The 20,483-nt window shown below is 38.2% G+C and overlaps 1 protein-coding gene across 1 annotated transcript; it reads left to right on the top strand.

Moving 5' to 3' along the window:
* Nucleotides 1-1,955: 1,955 nt before the first annotated feature.
* LOC125656400 (E3 ubiquitin-protein ligase MARCHF8-like) lies at nt 1,956-12,299 on the top strand. The gene is made up of 4 exons (XM_048887004.2): nt 1,956-2,087; nt 9,345-9,498; nt 10,883-11,052; nt 11,927-12,299. Exons 1-4 carry the CDS (start codon nt 1,995-1,997, stop codon nt 12,284-12,286), a joined length of 777 nt encoding a protein of 258 aa, XP_048742961.2. The 5' UTR covers nt 1,956-1,994; the 3' UTR covers nt 12,287-12,299.
* Nucleotides 12,300-20,483: the final 8,184 nt, after the last annotated feature.

The following is a 20,483-nucleotide window of genomic DNA, read 5'->3' as shown; positions in this document are numbered from 1 at the left end:
CCTGTTGTGGACGTTTTTATTTTCTCTGAAAATCGTCTTTGGAAAATTTCAATTGTGATCACATACTTTTAATCACACGAAAACTAGGCCTATCAGATTTTTTTTAAAAGTTTTTGTCAGATATATACATATGTACATGTAAGGGTTTCCATTCATAACGCTTCTAATTATACATATATTTATATTACAAATCGAATTTTCCTCTATAAACCAACCAATTCCAGCTGGCGACACAGTCCGTTCACATTGACTATGTCATGTCTATGTGTTGACGTACGTCACAATAACTACTGTAGCAGAGGCTAGGAGTTCGTTTTATGCAACAAAATAGAAGCAATGTATACAAACGGTGTTTTAGTAAATGAATATGAATATAAGAAATGAACATCACCTTTGAGCTGTTCATGGTCAATATGAACGGGTTTGGATTTGAGGCAAATTCTCTGTGAATCGCTAGCTCAAAAGTGATGTTCATTTCTTAAATATTTATATTACAAATCGCATTTTCTTCTATGAACCAGTCAATTTTAGCACAATCCGTTCATATTGACTATGAACGGATTATGAACTGATACCTTCACATTCACGGATTTTTCTTACGGATCCTTACGTATTCCACGAATCCGTAAAAGTACACGGATTGTTACGATTTAGACAGGGATACCGACGAGTGATTTACGAATACTTGCGCTCGTAATGACACTGAACAATCCGTAAAGCGATTGTAACCCGACGTGAATGAAATCGTAAATATCACTTAGGCATTCGTAATAATCCGTAAACAATTCGTAAACTATCCGTAACATATCGTAAACTAACTGCAAAGATTCGTAAAAAAAAAAACAAAAAAAAAACTTTTTACGAGTGTTTTACGGATTCTTACGAGCAGTTTACGTGTTCTTGCGATCAGTTTACGATACTTACGGATTGCTACATGTAAAGCTACTAAAGCACTCGTAATGACTTTGAACAATCCGTAAAGCGATTGTAACCCGACGTGAATGAAATAGTAAATATCACTTAGGCATTCGTAATAATCTGTAAACTATCCGTAACATAATTTACGGGTTATTTACGGAAAATGAAATCCGTGGACAATCGTGTTACAAACATCTCGCAAAGTTACACCCCGGATTAAGATTGTGAACTTACGTGGATCATCATCCCAATCTTGTGGTCTCCTAGCTCCAAAATACAGTTCACCGTGCAATGTTGATAAAAGGAAGGGTAAATGTGACATCATGTCTATGTTTTGACGTACTTCACAATACGACTGTGACATAAGTGGATCTTAAGAGTTCGTTTTATGCAAAATATTTCCTGACTTATTCAAGCAATGTAAACAAATGGTGATTTAGTAAATGAATATAGATATAAGAAATGAACAGCATTGGATCTGAGTAAAATTCTCTGTGAATCGCTAGCACGATTCACAGATTTTGCCTCAAATCCAAATCCGTTCATACTGACCATGAACAGTTCAAAAGTGCTGTTCATTTCCTAAATACATATCGAATAGTGATGTTCTATAGTAAATGGTTTAATTCCATTATAGAGAAGCCGTGAAATTTTATATAATAGATTTGAAATAATCCGCAAGGAACTCCATATTTAGGGAAATATCACTCTCCCGTGCCACGCTCGTACGCACACAAGTGTAGCCGAAATGTAACGGAATCATCCGGTGATTGCCGATCGCTCCTATGCAACATCATCCAATATTTCAGCTCTGTCTCCGATCATCTGGTTAAATATAATAAAAAAGAATTTTAAATTGTCGTGTTTATATCTTACGAATACTTTGAGTTTTTGTCGTTACAGAATAGTTTATACTGCAATAACTTGCTTGTTCTCAGTGGAAAATATCCCGACAAATTGCAACAAGTAAAAACGTCATATGGCGCATACTGCGTATTGTGACGTCACAAAAATAAGCGTTGTAAACTTTGAATTACAACAAAACATATTTATGTTCAAGAGCAAAAATGGGTTAGATGCATTGCAATATGGCTGACTATAATTCTGTTTCCCATGAAGTAGACAGTGTAGAACAGAAACCGGATGAACAAAGCGTTTCATTTACACAGGTAGGACTATTTATAAGTGTAACAGTATCAGAATTTCATATATTCACAAATGATGCCAACGGGTTAAAATTGATCAATTCTTTTAGCACTTACTGCATGGAATTGAATAACTAGAGCTGTGTTTTACGCATTTTGTATTATTATGATTATTGATAATATTTTGTTTGTAACATTGACAAATCAGTATTTAGCAAATGAGTGCCAGTTATATATATATATATATAGTTATATATATATACATGTATATTGCATTGAAACACACAGCATAGTGCCATGAATGAGTCACCAATCACGTTTTATGCTATAGATATTCTTTGTTTAAAACAATCATTCTGAAGTCATTTTTGCACTAACTTTTATGAAATCTAAAACTTTACAAAACATCTGGATATAGATCTAAATTCTGTTTATGACTTTTAAAACTTTGACAAACAATCGTAGAAATATGACTAATGAAATTGTGTATCTTTTTTTTTTTTTTTGTAAGAGTGGAACGAAAACTTTGAGTATGGAATTCTTACAGTCATGTAATATGTATATGGATGCCAAGGGGAAAATATGACAGTGAGGCCATAAACTGCAAATATTTGAGCTGTTAATGTCTAAAAGTTACTATAAATTGAATCTTGATAAGTTTAGGAAATGATTTAAATTGTTTTCAATGAATTATATAGTAAAATAAATAGAAGTTGACTCATTTATGGCACTACACTGTACAGTATGATGCGATAAACAATTTTAACTATATTTTCCATGCAAAACCTTTTTTTTTTAAACAAACAATTTTGTGAATAGGCCTATATATTTCGGAACAAAATTTTCTGATTAACACAGCAAAATATATTCAATGCATATCTCATAAAACCGTCAATAAACGCAATTGTAATGAATATTCACTGATGTTTTCTTTTCTTCCAAATAACTGCAATCAAGCCAAAATTATGTGGAGATGTATTCATTGGTTATTTATTTCTCAGGGGGTGAAAATATGTCTGCTTTGGTGAATAATTGCCTTCTTAAAATTGCAAAATTGCTCATAAGCAGCCATGTTTCTACTTCATATGAAAATAAATGGACATATTAATACGAATTATATATCATTTAAGGTTCTAACTTCAATTTGATATAAAATGTGTATCACTTACCCCTTTTGTATAATTTTTAAACATTATCTAAAATACCTGTACCATTTATTACGGAAAGTCGACAAGAGGGGCTACTCTGACAACCGTAGCGTCACAATTTTCGTGAAAACCATACATGATACTTTCACAATGAGTTACAGATACTATCAACTACAAAATATGTAAAAATCAAAACAAACAAAAAAAAAATTCATAGATTCATTAATTTTCAATTACCCATTAGAAATCGACATTACTCGTAATTTGTCCTTTTTAACTTTAAAATTCGATATCGTATTTTTTTTTTCGTATATCAAATGCAAAAAGGTCATTGTTTATTTTCATTACTAATATTAAACTTCTTTTTTTTTAAGGAAAACATTATGTTATGTAGATCTATCTATTTTATGAAAGGTGAAGATAACGAACAGTGATCAATCTCATAACTCCTATAAACAAAACAAAATAGATAGTTGGGCAAACACGGACCCCTGGACACGCCAGAGGTGGGAAAAGGTGCCTAGGAGGAGTAAACATCCCCTGTCGACCGGTCACACCCGACGTGAGCCCTATATCCTGATGTTATCCTTATGTAATGATAAATTTGTGTTGCTTATATTCTGTTGACACCTACAGACAAATCAAGTTTAAACGAATAAATCTTGAGTAAATTTTAAGTGCAAAAGGGTCATGTTTAAAACACTGTAGCTCAATAATAAGCATTGTGACCTCAGTTTTTCTTTGCAATTTCCTAACTCTCCTTCAACGTAGAAATCAAATATACACTTCCCAAAAAAAAATGGACATTACTACAAATCTCAGGTGCGAACATCCTTAATGATATGAATATTGCGCGCATCAATTCATCTTTGAAGATATCTTCAATTTATTTTCAATGGATCTCACTCATCGTTCGAGAATTCTTAGCTCACCTGAGCCGAAGGCTCAAGAGAGCTTTTCTGATCAAAATTTGTCCGTTGTCTGTCGTAGGTGTAAACTTTTCACATTTTCATCTTCTCCACAACCAATGGACCAATTTCAACCAAACTTGCCACAAAGCATCCTTGGGTGAAGGGCCTTCAAGTTTGTTCAAATGAAGGGCCATGTCCCATTGAAAGGGGAGATAATCACCAAAATGCAAAAATAGGTTGGGATCATTTAAAGATCTTCTTCTCAAGAACCACTGGGCCAGAGGAGCTGAAATTCACATGACAGCTCCCTGACATACTGCAGATTCAAGTTTTTAAAATCATGGCCCCGGGTTTAGGATGGGGCTACAATATGGGGATCAAAATTTTACATGCTAATATATAGAAAAAAATCTTTAAAAATCTTCTCAAGAACCATTGAGCCAAAGAAGTTTACATTTACGTGAACGCTTCCTGACATAGTGCAGATTCAAGTTCGTAAAACTCATTGCCCCCGGAGATGTAGGATGGGGCCACAATAGGGGATCAAAGTTTTACATGTAACTATATAAGGAAAACCTTTTAAAATCTTCTTCTCAAGACTCACTGGGCCTGGAAAGTAGAAATTTACATGAAAGCGTCTTGACATTGTGCAGATTCAAGTTTGTTTAAATGGGGTATGTTGGGGCCATAATAGGGGATCAAAGTATTACATATATAGATCTATATGGGAAATCTTTAAAAATCTTCTGAAGAATCACTGGGCCAGAAAAGATTACATTTACATGAAAGCTTAGTAACATAGTGCAGATTCAAGTTTGTTAATCATGGCCTCAAGGGGTAGGATGGGGCCACAATAGGGGATCAAAGTTTTACCTGCTAATATATAGAGAAAATCTTAACATAGGGGACCAAAGCGAATATATATGGAAAATCTTTAGATATGTGCCAAGGTGACTCAGGTGAGCGATGTGGCCCATGGGCCTCTTGTTCATTCATGTACCGAGACGTCAGCACTTATAGGTGAAGTGCCACAACGTTTGATCCATGCATGGCGCTTACGTCGGTAGCAGTGTGGCCGACGCCTATTGTAACACGGGGACTTCGTTTTAAAAGTCAAATTCATAGGACAGCAGTCCCGTGGGGATCCGGGTTAGAATAGATCCTCAGTATCCCTTACTTGTCGTAAGAGTCGACTAGATGGGGCGCTCCTTTGGATGAAACCGCAAAAACCGAGGTCCCATGTCACAACAAGTGTGTCACGATAAAGATCCCCTCCTTTTCAAGCGCTGAGCATAGGCCTAAATTTTGCAGCCCTTCACCGGTAATGGTGACGTCTCCATATGAGTGAAAAATTCTCGAGCAACAGCAGCTTTCACTTTTAATGTCAGACGCTGACGAAGGAGTTACCTTCATGTTAAGCGTCTTAGGTTTGAGGCGGCGCTAAGATCAAAAACCAACCACTGGGCTACCACGGCTGGTTCAAGGAAATAAAAATATTAAATTGAAAATGATTTTATTTCAGTTGTGACACACTATATTTTTAGATTGGTTGCTTGGCTTTCATCAAACTAATTGATATTGAATAAAGTGGTCGGCTGCTTTTCCGCGCCATATGACGACAGCTAACGACGTCACAAAACAAATTTCCAGACTGTTGCTGTATAGAGATATTTAACTTTAGGAAGGTGTATATTCATTCTATATAGATATACTATAACACCACAAGGGAAGGCATTCAAAACACCCACTTTAGCTTTAGGCGCTTTATTTCTATGTTAATGGATTCAGTAATTATTTAGAAAATGAACGTTATATAACAATTCCGCATTGTTACCTCGGGTCAGCGGTCAATCGGCGTTTAAACTTGGTCAAATGTCAGGCATATGACTTGCTTCAGTGACAATGCAGGAAAAGTCCAGAGATACTTGAATTGCTCTACTACTTTAATTAAAATTCAAAAGCGAGAACATTCTCTTACCAGAAGGCGCGTCATGCTAGCTTCCCCATCTCTGTCAACGCCTGAAAAACAATCGACAATCATTGGATGTTATGTGTACATAAATGTAACAAAGACGTTACAGTATCGGGGGCCTATTTAAAACAAATGCAGCTAAGATATACATGGCTAAGATATTCTACCACTATCAATTTCCATTTGTATTTTTAGTATCAGATTAGTAAGCCTTGAATGGTAACAACATTGAATTTGGTATGAAAATTAATCTGAAAATAAACACATACAAGGATTTGGTTGTAACCTTTTTACTCCATCCATATGCACGCATCCGGCGAATGATGCATCGATTCGATGCCATCTTTACCTTCGATACACTTAATATCCCAGTCAATGTGTCGAATGAATATGAGTTACCGTACCCATACTGGATTCCTAAGCTACACAAAAACCCTTACAAACAATGATACATTGCTGGATCCAGTAAGTGCTCTACCAAGCCCCTATCTTTGCTCCTCACGAAAATATTAACAGCTGTGAAGGAGAAATTTCAAACTTACTGTGCGACTACATATGCCAGAAGTAGTGTTAATTAAATGTGGATTCTAAAAAATTCTAAAGAACTTTTTAAAAACTTGAAATCGCAAAACTTTTCCCAAATCAATAACATCAAAACCTATGACTTTTCAACACTATACACGACCATTCCTCACGATGAATTAAAGACTAGACTTTTTGACATCATAGACAGTTGCTTCTTCAACAAAAATGGAAAAAGGAAATATTAATATCTAGTGATCAGTCATCCAAAAACTTTCTTTGTTAAACACCACTCTGATTCCACGCACAAGTACTCTGAAGTTGAAGCAAAACATATGCTAGAGTTCCTCATTGACAATATCTTCGTGGTCTTTGGTGATCAGGCCTTCCAACAGTCTGTTGGAATTCCCATAGGCACGAATTGTGCTTCTTTGTTAGCTGACCTGTTTCTATATTTATATGAAGCAGAATTTATTCAAAACCTTCTACGTGAGAAGAAAAAATCTCTTGCTGTGGCCTTCAATTCGACATTTCGATATATTGATAACGTTTTGTCTATTAACAATAATAACTTTCATTCATATGTTGATTTGATATAGGTAGCAGGGGGACAGTTTCGCACTATAGGCCCGGTCAACTTTTTCAAAAAATGGAATTACCCCGTATTTGAAGTGATATTACATGTGTAAAAATGTATACAATAATTTTAGGATGCATGTCAAATGTAGCTGAGTGCTTAGTAAAAATGTTGATATACAACATGTAGGTGTCACCATGATTCCTAGCATATAGATGGGTGCAAATACGAAACTAAGACACGTGGTCAGTTGCTGAAGAAATTCCGGTGAAAACATGCAGGGTCTAGCAAAAGGTCTGTAGCTGTGAGGGAAGGTGGATGGCCCCATATGAGAGGTAGATTTTTGAGAAGGGCAGATAGGGTTCTTGATTGTGCACAGTGTCTAAATCCCCATGTTTGGTACTGTGATGGTGTGGGGGTGGTTCGGATTAGCCCAAATGAGGGAAAATCAAAGCAAAAAAGGGGAACTTGCTCAGAGCATGTTTTGTGCACCAGCACCAGTATTTATAGATTACATGTAATTTAGGGTCATAATTTATTAACTACACTAATATGAAATACAAGTATTGACATAAAAGGGAAATATGATTTTTCATTAGTCTGTCATAATCTGACTTTGGTGTATACCCCCTATCCACATGTTTCAAAACCAAAGAAACTGTCCCCTGCCACCATATCCCTGTGAGCTCGAAATAAAGGACACCATAGAGTCGTTCACTTCTGCTTCATATTTAGATATTTTATTGAAAGTAGACATTAACAGCAAACTGACAACTCAACTGTATGACAATCGGGATGATTTCAGCTTCTCCATCGTCAACTTCCCATATTTATGTAGCAATATTCCATTATCACCTTCATATGGTGTTTATATATCTCAACTGATTCGATATGCAAGAACTTGTTCTGCGTATAGTGAGTTTTTAAATCGAGGTAAGCTACTGACAAACAAGTTGATGGTACAGGGGTTTCAACAGTCTCGATTGAAGTCAGCATTTCGCAAATTCTATGGTCGTTATAACGATCTAATACGTCAATACAACCTATCATTGGGTCAAATGCTGTCTGACGTGTTTCATACCGATTGTTAAGCCGTTCTTGGCACACTGATTTTCACTGCGGATAACTCCGTTTACCTGATCAGGATATGGGGCTCATGGCGGGTGTGACCGGTCGACAGGGGATGCTTACTCCTCCTAGGCACCTGATCCCACCTCTGGTGTGTCCAGGGGTCCGTGTTTGCCCAACTATCTATAACTCCTATATCTTATAGGAGTTATGAGATTGATCACTGTTCGTTATCTTCACCTTTCATCCATATGGAAATGCAGTACCTAGAATCCTGATCCAATGATCTTCTCGCTGTCTACGAAAAAGGGTACTTAAAGTTGGATTGTTTGTATGATAGTAATTTTTTTCTAGAATCCTGACCCTCATGAACAAGATGGTTGGTTGGTTGGTTGGATATTGTTTAAGATAATTTTTAACTCATATGGAGACGTCACCATTGCCGGTGAAGGTTTGCAAAATTTAGGCCTATGCTCGGCGCTTGGGAGAGATCTTTATCGTGCCACACCTGCTGTGACAGAGGACCTCGGTTTTTGCGGTCTCATCTGAAGGACCGCCCCATTTAGTCGCCCCAAACGACAAGCCAGGGGCACTGAGGACCTATTCTAACCCGGATCTGCACGTACAATAGAAGAAGAGAACACTGACACATTTTTTTGTTTTCAGTTAAAAACTCTCCGACCGCCAAAAAACTTTGTCAGTGTACTCTGTCGAAACAAAACCGGAATTTGTTAAAGTCATTATTAAAAGTTATAATTCAAGGACTTTGTACAAAGGCATTGACAGAGGTGTAAATGAAGCTTGTGTAACGCACCCTCTGGTGGGAGAATGAAGCAAGACTATTGACTGTTCTTTCACTAAATACGTCACTGTTCTACTGGGTCTCACATTTGACGGACTTATATATTGTAACCCTAATCACTCACCCGAATCTTCAGCATCATTAAAAATGCATAGCGACAACATTGACGTCATCGATTTGAAGATGTACTTTGATTTCCTGAGACCGGCAAAGTGACATACTACTAGCGACATGTATGTGCTTATTTCATTGTGGATAAATGTATAAAATATCTTTTTTAGGTTGGACTGTCGTCTTCCTTGACCTCCACAGCATCCGGTCCATTGCCCAATTTCATATCATCGGACAGCCAAGTCAATGTGTGTGCCGTTAGATCTTCCTCATCCTGTAGCGAAAATGTATGCAGAATTTGTCAATTATCCAACAAGAGTTCAGGTAGTCCATCAAATAATAAATACTCACCTGAGAATCTTGAGAACGTTGATTTTGGATTAGAAATGACGGATCATAAAACAATTTTTACCGTAAAAGTTCAATATTTACAAAACAGCATGCATTGGATTGTCGTACATACTTAGGACAGTGTGAGATATGAGAAGTCATTTGTTTCCCTTCCCTGGCAGTAGTGTGATGTGAATATATTTGAATCTACTCGTGTACAAGGTGAAACTTGGACATAATGTGTCCTTGTGGTTCTTTATAAGATTTAAAAATATTTTCCTTGACAAGGGATGCTTACTCCTCCTAGGCACCTGATCCCACCTCTGGTATATTCAGAGGTCCGTGTTTGCCCAACTCTCTATTTTGTATTGCTTATAAGAGTTATGAGATTGATCACTGTTCGTTATCTTCACCTTTCATTCCTATGTAAAACTGTAAACGTTTTTTAATTGTGATTTTAAATTGTGGCAACATCATGTGAACATACTTGAATCTACACTAAAATAGGGTACTTTTAATAATTAGACATTTCGTACCTCATCGGAAACCCACGGTCGGTCGCACTCCGTTAACCTCCCGTGGGACACAACGCCGATCTTTTCGCATAACTCATTAAAATGCATGCCCTTACGTGACCTATCGAGGACCAATTGGAATCGCCGTAAATATTCCCGGAACTCAAAGTGTCAGCATTATAAATGGCGGCGCCCATGAAAGTGTGTATGTTTTGTTGTATTCCACTACCAAAGCTAAATAGATGAAAACTCCAGATTTGGCACCCAAATTGGCTTATTATTTTGGCTATTCCTTCACTTTCACATGTGCCCCCCCCCCTTCGTCCAATTTTACACAGTCGATTTCTTCCGCAAATTTGCGCTCTTACCTTTTACCGTCACTTTAAAAAATTTCGCGGCAACTATGTTCACTTTCAATGTTTTGTTGCTATTCATTTTTAATCGTTTTTCTTTTCTCTCCTCCTCAGACTTAAAAGGTTTGAGCGAATCTCTTCGTCAACAAATCCAAGAAATGTCTGAAGCAGACAAAACAAATCTGACGTTACTCAAATGGCCGTTACTCTAATTCCAAAATAAATTTCTGTTAAAGTAAAGAGGCTGTCTCTCAGACTCTGTTGGTTATGTTTCGTTTTTCTTAGGTCTCGTCCCTGTTGCCGTAATTATAATCATTGAAATATAGTCGGTAATCACATCACTTTTAAACCACTGAAAAGGCATATCGGTCCGAGGGAAAATAAAAGAGATTTATCATATGAAATTATTGAAAATCATTTTAGGAAGCAAGTAGTTATTGTGATATAAAACGGTGTCAATATCCAAAATATTTAATGCAAAATTCTATATAAATTGTTGTTATTTTCTAGATGCTGATTTGCAATCCACTGAGTGCGATTGTCGTGGTAATTTATCAAAAGTGCACCATTCCTGCCTGAAAGAGTGGGTGCGATATAAAGGTTCAAATAAATGTGAAATCTGCAATAGTCATTTTGCCTGCGTCACGCCGCCTGTCCATCCCGGTATCTTCCAACTTGAGGTAATTCTCTTTATCTGATGTCAAGACTAATCCTGGCCTGGAGGTTATAAAATGTTTTGAGTACTCGGTACTGAAATCCATAATACATGCGACGAAGCCATACTCGTACTCAAAGTTATACATGACTTAGAGTGGGATCTTGAGTATAAGTATGGTTTAGAGTACGGAGTTTGAGTATGTATTCAAAGAGTTTTATAATCCGTCATCATGGAAACAAAGATTTTCACGGCTGAGAGAGTACATCATAATAGCTAATACGTCATCTAATTCAATTAACTGATAGAGATTGATTGATCGTTTGTTTTTTTTCACGTCGGGATTTTTTCACTCATACTGAGACATCACCAGCTGTAGGTAAAGTACCATAAATTTAGACCTATACTTGGCGCTAAGGGCCGTGGCAGTGAGGGTTCTTTAATGTGCTGGAACGCCTGTCGCAACACGGGACCTCCGTTTTTAAGATCATATCCGAAAGACCCGTGATTCTCATTTCTAAATGTCGAGCGTTTAGCAAAGGGACAATCATTACATATATGTTAACGTCTTAGGCATGGCTGCCATGGCAAGAGCGGGGCTCGAACTCACGACCTCCCGGTTTCGAAGCAAACGCTCTTCCACTGAGCTACCGCGACAGTAATAGTCTGAGTACACGTTTTTAAAATAAAGACACCAGAAAAATGCATTGTTAAAGAAAAAATGACATGTTGGTTATTGTGATATATTTCATCAGCAGTCAAATTCAATGGAATCACTAGTTTAGAGTTATCGCTCTGAACGGTGAACCATTAAGATCATATTTGAGTTGCAATTTAACTTTGACAAACTATAATCTTCATCCTTCTTAATAGACACAAACTTATCATTTTTGGGAAAGGCTTTTCATCAACTTGCCTGGCATCTGGAGCGGAATCGACCCTTTAACAGGCGAAAGAGAGCTATGCTTGGTACCGCCCTGATCGTTCTTCTCCTCGTGACCTGTGTGATGTCACTGCTGACCGTCGGCGCAGACAGAGAATATGAGAACGCAGCCGGCGATCCATGGATATCTAAGAAGAATCTGAACGAGTCCAATGTTATATTCTCTGTGTGCATTGCCTTTGCATTTTTCTGTGCCACTTTAACCGTTGGCCTGTTGTTGATATGGTTTGGGGTAGAATGTTGCTTTACAATACATCGTCGAGGAGTTTTGCGTCGAGCAACGGTTCAGTTATTACACAATGAAAATAGAGCATAATTATAAATTTCTAAAGTCACAGAGTCAACTTTATTTCTAGAATCAAAAGAATCAGATAATCAGATATATAGATATGAAAATCAGAGTGCAAGAAGTTGTATTTGATTTAAACTTGGCAAAGGTGTTCGCCATTTCACAGTAAACATTATTCATGTGCATCAAATTACATCCAATCTAATTAGAATAAATCTTTTGATTCGCTCGCATACGATCTTGTGCAGCGATCGTAGATAAGCAGATCAAAAGATCCAATTTTAATTAGATTTAATTACATGCAATCAAAAGTGACAAAGACACATTTATTTTTGTGAATAATGGTTGATAACGTTCAATCTTTTCGTAATTAAGTACTGCATGCCGGCCGGTCACCATCCAGCTATTCCGAGAGGCAGTGACGTAAGTACTGCATGCCGGCCGGTCACCATCCAGCTATTCCGAGAGGCAGCGGAGATGCAAAATAACATTTTATATGAACATTTTCACTCGATTTACCCCCACAACCATTACTATTTGAGAGTTGAACTTTGTTCAACTTCCCTCGGTCGTCACGCACTGCGCGCATGAATATATTGCACAGAACTTTGGGCCTCTTTACATCCTTGTTTAGTTTGAAATTAAATAGGAACGATGTCTATTTGTTTCCTGAGGTTAACACACAGTCATCTGAAACAAAAGTAACTGGTGTTTAAGTACTATAAACTTGAAATCATTCTATGATGAACTAAACGAAATCAATTACAGTAACGTACATACCTAGCACATATCCATGATAGAATAAAAATGAAACCGATAGTAATACAACATGTAAATTCTGGATTGATCGTTACCCTCTATCTCCCCTCAAGTCTTTTTGACTGATACATTAAAAAATAATACCGATAGGAATGGGAAAAAGACTGATGAATAAAGACTAAAAAATGAAGTTCATGTATGAATTTCATAATCAGCATGTCATTTCGGGCATGAGTGGTGCGTCCGGAACGGCGAGGAGTCATCTTATCTGCAGGAGGAGCACGATCTGGTGCAAGTTGATTTTCATTTTGGGGCTCCCTGTTGTTGCCATCGGAGAGCAAACGACGACGTTCTAAGGGGGTCTGCTCCTGTCTGTCATGTTTGTCTTTTGGAATATGTTGTGCAGGTGTTTTGGTTGATGGTGAGGCAACTTCCCTGTTAACGGGGGTTTTTGGTAAGTCAGATGTGAGGGAGTTAGGTCTTGGGGATTCCTGGACAGACACTGGTGGTATGTCAGTTTGATTAAAGAATGGCTTTGCATATGGCTCCCTGTCATGGTTTTGAGGAAGTTTCATAAATGGATCCTGAGGAGACTTGCATATTCCTTTGTGGAGCAAGTCAGCGTCTATGGTCTTTGTAGGCACGTGTGGTTTTACAGGTATGAATTTTCTAAGAAACTTCCTATCTCGTATGGTAACCCTGCCTGAGCCGTCCATTTTAACGACGTATTGGTCAAACTGACGAACTTCGATGATGATGCCCGTCTTGTCCCACTTCAAGGGATGAGGTCCTGTTTAGTTCTGAATTCTGAATTCGGACATGGTCACCAGTGATCAATGGTGGGAGGCGCCTGGTATGTTCATCCAGCGTTCTGCTGAATTCATGTGGCGGATGCGGAAAGCCTCTTCTCTGGCAAATGCAGTCTCCTGCCAAGTACTATGGGGTTTGTATTTGCCTAGTGGGATTGGTATGAAGTCACGGATAGGGTGGTTGAACACACACATAGCGGGATACAACTTGGTGTCCCTGTCAGGGGTAATCCTGTATTAGAGCATCGCGCGTTGGAACAGGTCAGTGTCGTTGTCGTCGTTTGCGGCAGTGTTGTTTGTGATGAGGTGCTTCACTGTTTTTACCCCACCTTCGCTCGGCAATTGCTGTGTGAGAATGCAACTGACGATAATCGGTGATGTACACCCCAGTCTTTCAGAAATTGGCGTGTGGCTGTTGCTGTGAATTCTGGTCCGCCGTCAGATGCGAGTTCGTCTGGGATGCCAAAAGTGACGAATGTACGTCTAAGGCAATTTATCAAACCAGATGTTCCCTGTGATGATTTCTCAACAATTGGCCAGTTTGAATATCTGTCAACAATGACGAGATAATTTGTACCTTTGTAGTGAAGAAATAAACACACAGGCATTGGAATGGATAGTCCGGAGAGATAAGAGAGGTTGGTGGAGCGCTGGGGTTGGAAGGTGAAATGCGATTACATTGAATGCACTGCGTGAGCACAAAAGTGATAGCCGGTGTAATTCCTGGCCAGAAAACGGAGGTTTCAGCTCTCGAAATCATGGCAGTCACCCCTTGATGGGCAGAGTGTTGGACGGAAAGAACCTTGTCCTAAGTGAGGAAGGTATAACAATACGATCCTTATATAGGACAAAGTATCTAGCCTTATCTAGAGCATCTGCAACAGCAAGGGCTTGACCCTCTATGGGAGCTTATCCTGATTCGGCTGGGTGGTTGACTATACTCCCAACGAGGGTTATTTTCCAGCCTGATGTGCAACAGAATGGTTCTTGCCCAGGACAAGTGCAATGTGTTTGGAATAGCCAAAATTCAATACCTATTTTTGACAAATCTGTTGCTAAGCAAGTAGGTTTGCTGCGGTCAAATATTTTCACCCCATGCTCGATTTCTCTGATGATGGCATCTTTAGACATTAGGAAAAGATATTCCAGCTCAGTAGTCCATTCAAATGGTGCATTATGCTTGAGTAGTTGTCTGAAAGGGATCATCTTCTCTGCCATGCTGAATACATCTGAAACTTGATTGACGAGTCCGAACCAAGAGCGTGCATCAGTTATGTTTTGAGGGGTTGGGAAATCCATAATGGCATTAAAGTATTTTGCACGTGAACGGACAGTGATTTCAAACCTTGCAAATTCAACACTGTCCTGTCCAAATAGGAATTTCTCTGGGTTGGGGGTGATACCATTTCGTCCACATATATCTAGCCACTGTGTAACCTGAAAGAAGTTATCCTCTAGAGAATCCGCCCAAAGGAGGACGTCGTCAATACATTTAGTCTTGTTCTGGATGTGTGCAACAATCTCATCATATCGCCTAGTGTAGCCATCACCGGATGCAATGTATGCCTGTGGAGCTGTCTTTTAGCGATATCTGCCCCATGGAGTTATGAACGTTGTGAAATGGCGATCATCTTGATCGATGGGAACACTGTGGTATTCATTCCAGGCATCTAAGACAGATTTCTTTTTGCTATGGGGGACAAGTCTGGCTTGATGAAGTGGTGAGGGGATGTGATGGGTTTCACGGGTATCATGTGCGTTGAGAGGTTGAAAGTCAACAGTGCGTCGAGGTTTGCCATTTTTATTTGCACACACAACCATTCTATGGAACCATGTAACATGTTCGCCGATAGGCAAAGGCTCTATGACTCCAAGATGTACATATTGATCCAGTCCTGCCTTGACTTCCTCCTGCCAATGGATTGGTACAGGAACAGGTGTATGGTGAGCCACAGGTTTAGCACCGGATTCCACCATCAGACGCATTGGAGGGCTCCTCATTAGTGGTAGTGATTGGTGTTCACAGGTGTTGAAAGTGCTAGACCCGTAATATCACGGAGTTTAATTCGATTGTCATCTGTTGCTGCAAACAGGAGTTTTGTTAGGAGTGGCCACCAGCTGACGTGTCGGGCATTAGCAGTTCTGTGTCTCCTGATGTGTATCTACTGTGATCATGTTTTCACTACTGTTACCAATTGTGGGAAAGGTGGCAGGAATGATTTCGAATACAACACAAGTTTCTCTGCTAACGAATAGTTTATCAGAATTGTCAGTCACATATGTCATTTGCCTGGTTTCAACTGACTTGCCATGGTTATCTAGTCCAGATATGCGAAGGATGATGGCGCCGAGGATTGTAATACCATCATTATTGGTAGGATGCATCTTCATTGTTACTGGAAGGAGGTCCGATTTTGTAAGTCAAGTCTGTTGATGACCTTAATTCCTGCAAGGCAGTTTTGGCATCCTGTGTCGGCCATAGCTGAAAGTTTGATGGTTCTTTGTGTTGCATTCATGGAGAAACCCAGTGTTGTGTGATCCTCAGGTAAGAGTTTGATGGTAAGGCTGATAAACGGTTGAGGTTTGGAACACTTCTTAATCCAAGTGTCAGATAGATGGTCATATAAATGATGGTCTATTGCAATGGTTTTGTTTGAATGGTGTTTGGAAGTAATATAAGATAAGACACAAAGGGATTCGAACACGGCGCCATCATAGTTGTGAACATCTGGAGAGACTGCAGGTTTTTTCCTTATCTTTACTTCGACAAACCATCTCTAAGTGATGATCCTTATTGCAATTTCCACACTTACGACCATAGACCATTCTGGTTAGCGGTATCGAGCTGGTGCATTTCTGCCATGACTTTTCCCCCACAGTAGTAGCATGTTTCATGCTTCTCCTTCAGTGCTGTTTGCTTTGTCCTTTTGTAAGAACTTTTAGCTGCTTCCACTGCATGTATGTCTAGTAGTTGAGAGGCGGATCGTTTTCCTGATTCTTTTGCTTCGACAAATTTTGTGACTTCCTCCAAAGTAATGTTTTGATTTTTGTCCCCAAGGAGATCAAGTTGAATGTCAGGGTCAGCTATGCCTCTTGCAAGTACATCGCGAACTATTGTGTTAGTATGATTTATTCATGATTGCAGTTAGACACGCGATTACAAATTTGCAGACTCCTGCTTGCTCACGAAGCTTAGCACTAAAATTGCGAACTGGTTCATCCCTGTCTTGGCGCATGTTATGAAGCGTGACCCTAGCTACCATGGTGTTTTCTTCACGTGCAGCAAGCTTTTTGATGGCTGCAAGTACATTTTCCTCTGTTTTATCTGTTAAGCTATATCCAGTGGACCGTGTGAGGTCCTTCCTTAGTGGTTCGTCACAGCATTCCAAGAGTTGAATGACTGTCACAGCCTTTGATTTTGGTGGTGCTGACGTATTCTGACAATCTCGAAGTGAAGTATGACCATTCCTCAATAGATCCAACTGCTTTCTCTATCTTATCAGCAGGTGCGTTTCTAAGTGAGTGGATGGTGTTGTGAACCGTGAGTAAAGAAGCCCCGATAGCTGCATCGAGGTCCGCTGTTTCCTATTCGCAGTCGGGGATGGGACACTTAATTACTGGCATTGTTATTGGTGAAAGTGAAAGGAGTGAAGGACTTCGCTTGTTTGCTTCCGGTGCCGATGAGACTGTTCATAAATAAGAACGATATCTATTTTTTTCCTGAGGCTTTAATTCACAATGAACACAGTCATCTGAACAAAAGTAACTGGTGTTTAAGTAATATAAACTTGAGGTCACTACATGATGAACTAAACGAAATCAATTACAGTAACGTACATACCTAGGATATCACATGTCCATGATAAATTAAAAATGGAACCAATAGTAATACAACATTGATATTTACCCTCTAGAAATTAGTTATATCACAGAATACGTTCTCCAAGCAATCTTTGCTGGGATAAAAAAAAAATCCACGAAACAATATGTGACCAAAGCCATCCCTCTGTCTATTGTGACAGAGCAGCTCAATATAAGTCGCAAAGTTTCTCTATAGCGCAACAGCAGACACCCTCAGCTCGATCAGAACAAACGACCCCAGTTCAGTATAAGCAGAAGCCTTTTCGTTAATACACTCAGCAACATAAGGAGTTTAGGTTGGTCACCAGTTAATTTGTCTGCTTTGAATGATTTGGTTGCAGTTTATCCTGATAGGGATATAGCTCATTTAATTAGAGATAGTTTTGAAAAGGGGTTTTCATTGAATTATTCTGGTCCAAGGCAGTTCTTAATTTAAAAAAAAAAATGAAGTCTGCTGTAGATCACAAAGAACAACTTGCTTCTAAGATTGCAAAAGAAATTCAACTTGCTCGAATTGCGGGTCCTTTCAGTAGTCCTCCAATTAGCAGTCTACACTGCAGTCCTATAGGAGTAATGCCCACGAAAAATGGTGGATGGAGGATGATTTGTAATTTGTCGACTCCGAAAGGAAATATTATTAATGAATTCATTAATCCAGAATTATGTACTGTACATTATTCAACTTTTGACCAGGCTGTGAATTTGATTAAGAATTTAGGTCAATGTGCACTTTTAGCGAAATCAGACATGCTTTTATATTGCGAACAGTTAATCCAAAGGATTTTAGTTTGCTAGGCTTTACTTTTGAAGGCAAATTCTATGTTGACAAATGCTTACCAATGGGTTGTTCTATATCATGTTCACTGTTTGAAAAGATTTCAACCTTTTTACATTGGTCATTGCGCAGAAGAACACAACTTTCTTCCATAATTCACTATTTGGATGATTTTTTATTCGTTGGTAGGCAAAATACAAGTGAATGTTTGTATCTTATGGATCAATTTCAGTAAATGTGTAGGGAATTGGCAGTACCATTGTTTAAGTATAAAACTGAAGGTCCCACAACTTGTCTGATATTTTAGGCCTAGGTATTGATAGTGTCAGTTAGACAATTTTATACCACAAGACAAAGTGAATGAGTTGAGAAATCATATTTTAGATGTGATAAAGAGGGCTAAAGTTACTTTAGATTTTCATGCGACCAACCTGCTGGGAAGTTTCAAACAAAAAGGGGGAAGCATGCGCAAAGGAATGCTTACGTCATTTTGAAAGATTCAATGTAAAATTAAAACCCAGTACTACAAGCTTTCCGAAATATAAGCAATATTGACATGATAAATTAGTACTCCGGACATTTTACTCACAAACTGAATAAAAGTGCGAAGCACTTTTATGTTAAGTTTGTGAGTAAAATGTCCGGAGTTTACATATCGATAAATTCTTCAAAAAGAAGGTTTGATTCTTATAATTCCAATTCATTCACTTTATTAACAATTGCAAAAATTTGAATAGTTTCCCCGCACTATGTTATTTGTTTTCAGGCGTGTATGAATACATCGCGTTTTCGGATTTATTGATGTGTAAACTCTTGTTCAGCTTTATTTTTGTCCAATCAAAACAATTGTAATAAATAACATTGGAATTATATATATATTAAAGTTTATCCATTTAGACAATCTGGTTGTTCATGTCGTTTGTCATTTTAATGCTTTGTATAATTTTTATGTTCCGCAAACACAGTTTGGGAACATATTGCATTTACTTTGTTTCTTATTATTGTAGTGATTCTCATGTTTCTTTTCCTTTTTTATAATTAGTTTAGCTCATCTGAGACAAAGGCTCAAGTGAGCTTTTCTGATAAAAAATTGTCTGTTGTCTGTCGGCGTAAACTTTTCATATTTTCATCTAATTCTCCAGAACCTGGTTGAGCAATGTGGCCAATGGGCCTCTTGTTATTTTTCTTACAAATTTTGTAATAGATTTCTATTGAAAATATATTTCAATATAGACAAAATAGACAATCTATTTCAATAGATTGAAATATTTCACGAATGACGCATCATCAAATGAACTAAATGTGCTTTTTTCTTTTTGCCAATTTCACTTCCGGTCGCGAATTACGGTCGAATTGTCATTTTTAAAATGACATTTTGTCCGGGTTTTTTCTCATAAACGGTTATAGATTGAGTACATTCAGGGATGATAGATAGTGACTTGTAGCTCTGTAAGAAATTTTTATCACTGTCATCCGTCACTTCTGGCCGTCACCGGAAGTGAACAAAAGAAACGTCAAATTTCAAATGAATGCTTTTGAAAGAAAACTTGCATATAATAATTGGGTCTCTTTCGGAGTTTCAGAAAATGCTAGACTTATCGGAAGCTTAAACAGCAACTTCCTGTTTTTAGAGAAAAATTTCGAAAAATTGGTCTCTCTTAGTCCTCGTATATCTCGCTTATAAATCAAGTTCTTACAACGATTTTAACATACCGGTATATTATTGACATTATCCATCTCTAGAATACCATCGAATACTTTTTCAAAATTCACTTCCGTTCGTGGGATATGTCCAATTTCCATTTTTAGCTCATCTGAGCATTCCTGATCACCTGTTGTCTGTCGTCTGCCTGTATACTTTTTACATTTTCGACTTCTTCTCCAGAACCACTGGGTCAATTTCAACCAAACTTAGCAAAAAGCATCCTTGGGTAAAGGGCTTTCAAGTTTATTCAAATAAAGGGCCATAACCCCTTTAAAAGGGAAATAATCACAAAAATACAAAAATAGGGTAGGGTCA

This window comes from Ostrea edulis, chromosome 7 (assembly GCF_947568905.1).
Source record: "Ostrea edulis chromosome 7, xbOstEdul1.1, whole genome shotgun sequence".
NCBI classification, from domain to species: Eukaryota; Metazoa; Mollusca; class Bivalvia; order Ostreida; family Ostreidae; genus Ostrea; species Ostrea edulis.
Note: the sequence above shows the minus strand (reverse complement) of the source record. Positions and strands in the feature narration are given on the sequence as shown.

What these genes read in the sequence shown, in the direction of transcription:
- LOC125656400 (XM_048887004.2), top strand. Translation starts at nt 1,995, where the DNA reads ATGCATTGCAATATGGCTGACTATAATTCTGTTTCCCATGAAGTAGAC. An exon ending in ATTATCCAACAAGAGTTCAG is followed by an intron (nt 9,499 to 10,882) that starts GTAGTCCATCAA and finishes GTTATTTTCTAG; the next exon opens with ATGCTGATTTGCAATCCACT. An exon ending in CCGGTATCTTCCAACTTGAG is followed by an intron (nt 11,053 to 11,926) that starts GTAATTCTCTTT and finishes TTTTTGGGAAAG; the next exon opens with GCTTTTCATCAACTTGCCTG.